Source organism: Anas acuta, chromosome 29 (assembly GCF_963932015.1).
Source record: "Anas acuta chromosome 29, bAnaAcu1.1, whole genome shotgun sequence".
NCBI classification, from domain to species: Eukaryota; Metazoa; Chordata; class Aves; order Anseriformes; family Anatidae; genus Anas; species Anas acuta.
In genome coordinates this window covers 3,361,803-3,368,846 of record NC_089007.1, presented here as the reverse complement: position 1 = coordinate 3,368,846, position 7,044 = coordinate 3,361,803, and the positions used below count along the sequence as shown (strand labels likewise).

At 46.7% G+C, this 7,044-nt stretch overlaps 1 protein-coding gene across 1 annotated transcript; it reads left to right on the top strand.

Annotated features, from left to right (window-relative positions):
* Positions 1–1,723: 1,723 nt before the first annotated feature.
* AQP2 (aquaporin 2) lies at positions 1,724–5,897 on the top strand. The gene is made up of 4 exons (XM_068663497.1): positions 1,724–2,277; positions 3,573–3,737; positions 4,539–4,619; positions 5,083–5,897. The coding sequence occupies exons 1-4, from the start codon at positions 1,912–1,914 to the stop codon at positions 5,296–5,298; spliced, it is 828 nt and encodes a 275-aa protein (XP_068519598.1). The 5' UTR covers positions 1,724–1,911; the 3' UTR covers positions 5,299–5,897.
* Positions 5,898–7,044: the final 1,147 nt, after the last annotated feature.

Here is a 7,044-nt window from a genome sequence, read left to right as displayed (position 1 = left end):
ACCATGAACAACTATTAATCAAAGAGGGTATCAGCTCTGGTTAATTGTCAACATTAGTTATCTGTCATTCCCCATGCTGGTAACAGCCTGCACCTGCAATCAGTCCCTGAGCAACGCAAAGCTTGCAGACCTGTCCCAGGCAGGGAGGAGCACAGCCTGGATGTGACCATGTTTCTGTGGCTTACCAGCACCCCAAACGTATTTAGCCCCACAACCCGTTTTATGAGAGCTGCTTCATTGCTGGAAAACCGGAGCCTAGAGCAATGCCACGACATGCTGAAGTCACTTAGGAAGTTGCAGAAAAGGATTTTCAGAGGAAAAGATTGAATCCAGGTCTTCCAGCCTCCAGACTCACCCACTGACTGGACTTGTTCTCCCCACAATCTCTCAATTCTTAAGAGCAGTGTCCCCATAAGTGTCTTTTTTTATTTCTTATTTTTAAGAGAGGACAAGTATTCATGCCTACCTTCCGTGGAGAAAAAAGCAGGCCTTCACGTGCAGTTTGAACAATACGGAGTATTTTACATCAATCTTTCACGTCATTTCGGTGGCACTTGCACAGTTCCTCTGGAGGGGAAAAATATTTAGTTTGTCGTACAGCGGAAGCGTTTTTCAGAGCCAAATATAAGATGAAACAGTCCTTTTATCTCCAGCTCTACCCTGGGGGAACACTCCTCCCAGCTTTCTGCACTTCAGAATGACTATGGAGTCTGCTAGCAAGAGGGGAAAAAAGGAAAAGAAAAGGCTATTTTTGCCAACAACCCCCATGACATCAGGAGCAGAATGCCTTACAGTTATCACCAGTGGACAAATGTGTCCTAAGCAATAGAAGTAAAATGGAATTGTTGGGTAACTGGTTTGATGGGAAGGGACCATGCTCCAGAGAAGAAAAATTCCTCTTTTGGAGATTAATGCCAGGAAGTAAAAAGACATTTCTAAGAGCTGAGTTGGCCCAAATCCCCATAATTAGAGCACAGCCGGTACTCCAGCTGTGCGTCATTTTTTTTCACACTAGAATTTCTTTCCTGACAGTCATTTCTAGGGGCTGGTTCCCATTTTTCTGGTTAGGAAAGCTGGGCTATAAAATTGTGGTTCTCTGAGTTGTAGTAAGCCACTTGGAGTTTGGTGCCTCTGAGGGCCTCTTATGAATCCAGTTTTGCCTGGTTGTTTAATCATTGCCTGCATTTGCCTTTTTGGCACAAGTCGACCCTCTCCACGCTGTGGGCACTCGCAGCAGGCTTTGTGCCATTGACAGAGCCAGGCGTGATGGGGTGGTTGGGGCTGTTCACCCATGCATCGGTCGAGACCATGAGGTGTATCGCACAAAGTTTAGAGATGGTAATCAGGAACACCCAGACCTGAGTTAAAAGCACCAAAAATTAGCCATTGGCCATAAACAAACACAGTAATGGAAACTGAAAAGAGGATAGGAAGGAGACAACAGCAGCCTGTGAGATGGCCAGCACTGGAATGAGATTTCCACCAAGGCTGGGGTGGATGATCCTGGGCTCCCAGCTCAGCTCCACCTCTCTCTCTACAGCCTCCTTCCTTGCCTTCTCTGCCCCCTGTGCTGCAGGTGATAGGACCGGGGGGGGAGAGGGAGCAGCACTTCATGGCATCGCTCGAGGCTGATTTATGACTTCCCGAGGATGGCGAACGCTGCATTCCCCAGCTTTAATAGAGGGGGCAGAGTCTGAAGTTCCCTCAGCTGGAACACAAGTGAAGAAAAGCGTCAGGTTTCCTATGCCCACGATCCCACCTCCTTCAGCAGGCGACCCTTCGGCATCCTGCATCCATATATAAACATCTTGTCCCTCCACCATCCTCTCTGGACACAGAAGTGACAGTGGTCATTGCCTTTGGACACCGCGGGCAGGGTCAGTCCTTGCAGCCTCCAGCAACGGCCTCTCCATGATGTGGGAACTCCGATCCGTAGCCTTCACCCGGGCTGTCCTTGCAGAATTTTTGGCAACCTTGGTCTTCATCCTCTTTGGTCTGGGCTCTGCTCTGAACTGGCCCTCAGCTTCCTCCCCGAGCATCCTCCAAATCGCGCTGGCTTTTGGCTTGGCCATCAGCACACTGGTCCAAGCCTTGGGGCACATCAGCGGAGCCCACATCAACCCAGCGGTGACAGTGGCTTGCCTCATCGGCTCCCACGTCTCCTTCCTCCGCGCAGTCTTCTATGTGGTGGCCCAGCTCCTGGGGGCTGTTGTGGGGGCTGCCATCCTACACAAGATTACACCAGCAGACTCCCAGGAAGGCTTAGCCATCAACAAGGTAAGAGCACCGGCTGCGGACGGGCTTGGAAAGGAGCAGAAAAGTTTGGGCAGGAGGTCAGGGATGGCTGAGGGATGAAAAGAAAGGCTTTGTGACCAGCAAGGACATTTAGTGACTGTTGGATGGGAAGCCAGCATCAGCTGGCATGGGGGCAGACACATCTCCTGCAGAAACGCCCGTGCCAGGAGCAGCATCGCCCAAAACCAAGGCAGGCGGTGAGGAGGAGGAAGGCAGCGTGTTCAGGAGACAGCACGCGGAAATCCCTTTTCTCGCAGCAGTCAGCTAGCAGCAGAGAGGCAGACCCAGCTTCACCGCCAAAGAGATTAAGAGGGTTGAAAAAGGGATTGGGGATTAGTCTGAACAAGAATATTTAGATTGATAATAGCTGAGGTTTAATAAACCCAACAAAGCAAGTAAGAGTTTTAAGAGAGACTTTCAAAACACCCAGCTCTGCTGTTTTAGAGCTTAAGTCACCTGAAAGAGGAATAGGATTTTATTTTTTTCCCCTGTGGGCTGTTCATCTTGTAGCTGCCTGCACAAATTATCCTTAAAAAAAAAAAAAAAAAAAAAGGAATATCAGAGAGAGATCCAGCTCTGGATGTTGGCCAGGAGGACAATTGCTGCTTTCAGAGCGTCACCAAGCAAAGCACTCTTGGGATCAGCATTTGGGAGGCTGCGTGGTGTCCAAAGCAGGGGTGACACAGGAAAAAGAAAGAGCAGAGAAGTGCCAAGAGAAGTGCCAGTATGGGCTAAGGGAAGAGACAGCAAGAGGGGGCTGCAAACCACGTATCTGCCCAGCAGCACTGCCAATTCCATCCAGATCTGGATTAAAAACCTTCAAGGAATAATGAAGTGCCAGAAAGCAGAGATGGAGAAGAGGGTGTGCAACTAGGCACAGCTTCAGACCAAATCTGACAAATTCTTTCAGTCAAAAAAGAGTGGGAATGAAAAAGGGATTTTTTTGTGTGCCAAAACATTTCTTTTTGAGATTTCTGAAAAGTAATTCATACAATTTTCTAAAAGGCATTTTGTATTTTAAGCATGAGGAAAAGAAAAAGAAACCCTCAGGTCAAAGGAAGAGTGGAAAAATAATGCCAGAAAAGATGCCACAAAAACATTTCCTGCCATGTCAATCAAGCGTTACCATTGAGCCACTTCTTAGGAAAATTTTTCTCCTCTTCATATTGATGCCAAAACTTTCACCTGTTTCCTATGTCCCTGTTGGTTCCCCCTCCAAATTTCCAACCCAGTCACCAAACTTGCCTATCCCTGAGATGTTTCTCCTCCCCTTCCAGCTGCATAACGAGACGACGACGGGGCAGGCGGTGACCGTCGAGCTCTTCCTCACCTTCCAGCTGGTCCTGTGCATCTTCGCTTCCACCGATGAGCGCCGGGAGGACAACCTGGGATCCCCCGCCCTGTCCATTGGCCTTTCCGTCACTGTTGGACATCTCCTTGGGGTGGGTAGAATGGGTCAAAACACAACATTTTGAGGGTTGTCTTTGCCTTTGTGCCCAAAGCTTGCTTGGCTGCATGTCCTGTGGTTGTCGGGGGATTTGTAACTGATGCTGTGACCGTGATTTTACAGTGGCTGGAGCAGAAAGATCCCTCCAAAGCCATAACAGAGCCAAAACCTGAGCTCAGGTTTTATTGGATGTGAAAAAAGCATAACCTGCTGGGCTTTGCTACTCCTCACATCCCTTCAGGAGCTCCATGGGGTCTTCTATCCTGAAGGGAACTGAGACTCTCAAGACCATGATAAACATGGACAGGGAAATATGCAGGGTGAGCAGCCAGGGAAATCCCTCCCAGAGGACTTTTGCTGGGAACATCAGCCCCCAACACACCCAGCTTCTCAACACATGGATTAAAGCAGATCCTTACTGATCTGCAAGCCCATGTGCCTATGGGATATTCTTCCTGCAATCCACAGTGGCAAGGAGTAGCAACGTGCTCCAGGAATAGAAACAGCAGGAACTTGTCCTCACAGTCCCTGTCACACTGCAGGGCACGTTGCCCAGCCACAGCTGAGCTGCACCATGCACGGGACACATATGCTCGCGCAGAAGGTGAACAAATACAACTCACACGTGTTGACTCAGGCGCTGGAAGCTGGTAGCATCACTATTCCTGGAACAGGGCAGGCTGGGATGTGAAGCATCAGCTTGCTGGATGAATCACGCTAATAACACACTGGGATATTTTAAAATAATGCGGTAAAAGAGCTTAAAGCTAACAATAAGCTTGGTGTTTCTCGGCAGATCCGTTACACCGGCTGCTCCATGAATCCGGCCAGATCTTTCGCCCCTGCTGTGATAGTTGGAGACTTCAGTGACCACTGGGTAAGAAGTCAGGTCTCTGCGTTGGTTTGGTGAGAACGGCCCCCCGCATTACCAATATTCCCAGAGAACCAAAAAGCCAGCCATATTTGTGGCACTTCAGCACCAGATGAAGGGGAGACAGAAATTTGCAGAAATTTGGGAGACAGAAAGAGGTGGGGCTGTTGGATGCTTAATTAGCTTATCTAAGCAGGGTGAGTTGCGACAGGAAAAGGGTGTGTGGTTTGTTGACCATGACTTAGCACAAGAAGTAAAACCAGTAGAGAGTGGAGCTCTTCCTGACATCCTGGGAACCTTTCCTGGTTGCGGATGGATCTGGGCATGCCTTTTCCACCAGTTCTTTCAGGGATGCTCCCAGGAATTTCCATCTGCAAAGAGCGCACTCAAAGCCCGATCTGTGGTGGTTTAGATCAGTGGTGTAGGAAGACATTTGCTCACCCAATTCTTCTATTTCTCTTTTCACCAGGTCTTCTGGGTGGGCCCTCTGATCGGGGCAGCAGCAGCTTCCATCCTCTACAATTACTTCCTCTTCCCACAGTCCAAAACCTTCTCAGAGAGACTTGCCATCTTCAAGGGTTTGGAGCCAGAGGAGGACTGGGCAGAGCGCGAGGTCCGCCGGCGGCAGTCGGTGGAGCTGCACTCACCGCAGACCCTGCCGAGGGGGATGTCAGAGAAGGTGTAGCCGAACCCCCCCAGGCCAAGAGAGGAGCTGGAGAAAAATCTGACATCCATTTTGGAGACAGCACCCACTCAGCTGGGCATTTCACCTCTCCCCTCTCTCCCTTTTCTTTTTGCTGGGGGGGATAACCCATCTCCTGGGGAGACCTCCCATCACCCAGCTCTCTCTCTGCCTGGCGGTTTTCTAACCCCGGGGGAAAGCACCATTAAACCAACACAACCAGTGTAGCAACAGGAACAAGCACACCAGGGTGTGCTCCTTCTGGCTGGCTCCTTCCATGTCCCCCTGCAGTAGCTGGTGCTCAGCGGAGCTCGCTGCCCTTCACGAAGAGCTTGGAGGCGCTGCGGAGAGTTGTTATTACAGGCACCTCCTGGGTGTGGAGGTTGCCACCCGATGCCTCACTGCTGTAGAAGTCAAAAAAAAAAAAAAAAAGAAGCCAAAAAGGCCCCCACTGTCTGCCACAGCAAAAATATTGATTCTGGTCCTCCACCTTGGTCCTTCAATGAGAAAGGAGCACTTGAATACTATTTCAAAAATATTTTTGAGGATAAATTTTTAATCTGTTCCTAGACTGAGCAATGCGAATTAAAATCATGTTACCATTCAAACAGAGTGTAAAATTGTATTTAAATTACCAAATATTCACTTTTAAAACTAGCCCATATTTTTGTTACTTTTCAAAGGAAAAGATATATATATATATATATATATATGTATATATATATATGTCAAGAAAACCCAAAGAAAATTATCCAGAATTTATCTTGCCTATGAGCTGCTAAAGACAACATCATGCTGCTGATTCATTTTATATCTTTTTTACAATGTTCAAGTTAATTACATGCTTCTTCTCCTTCGGATCTAAACATTGTATTTATTATCTACCATGACAAAGTTTAAGACTCATATAAACTGCAAAGAGCCCTACAATGAGTTTTAATGTCTAATAAATTACTGTACTCTTTCAAATAAAGTTCTTTAAATTCACTTCTATTCACTGAATTAATACATGTGAATCAAACGATGACACCTTTATTATCATATATATATACAGTCATATAACATATGTGGTCATATACTATGTATATATATGGTCATATACATACAGCCCATCTTCAAGCCAGCAACTTATTGATTTGCAAAAATGACAGTAAAATAAATAAATAAATAAATAAAAACAAGACCCCTCAGATTACAGTTTAAAAAAATAAATAAAATAAAATAAAATAAAATAAAATAAAATAAAATAAAATAAAATAAAATAAAATAAAATAAAATAAAATAAAATAAAATAAAATAAAATAAAACTTGGCTTTAAAGTATGGACCCACAATATAAAGATCATCCCTCCTTTAGCATCCTCCAGATGCTCCAGTTTCTGGCCTGGCCAGATTCTGGCCTCAGCACTCCAGCACTAACACAAAGCAATCTCCCTAAACCAGATTTTCAGATGGCTGAAGCAGTGTAAGTCCTCTCGAGTCAACCAGCTACATGAATTTACCCTCTCCACAGAGCTGTCATTGACTTCAGTGACACTTCCAAAACTTGCACCGTCAGGAAACCAAGCCAGTCGTTCCAGATCTACACCGGTGCAAGTCAAATTAGAGAGCAGGATCAGCCACCCGGAGATCAGAGCTGCCACAGACCAACTGCAAACCTCACTGAATCGATAACAAGTATATATAATAGACCTCAACAGGAATGCCTTGGCCCAGGATTGAAAACCACCCAGCCATGCCCATCCATCAG

Excerpts from the sequence above, each read along its gene's own strand:
- AQP2 (XM_068663497.1), top strand. The coding sequence starts at position 1,912 with ATGATGTGGGAACTCCGATCCGTAGCCTTCACCCGGGCTGTCCTTGCA. Across the intron at positions 3,738-4,538 it reads CTGTTGGACATCTCCTTGGG|ATCCGTTACACCGGCTGCTC; the intron begins GTGGGTAGAATG and ends GTTTCTCGGCAG. Across the intron at positions 4,620-5,082 it reads GAGACTTCAGTGACCACTGG|GTCTTCTGGGTGGGCCCTCT; the intron begins GTAAGAAGTCAG and ends TCTTTTCACCAG.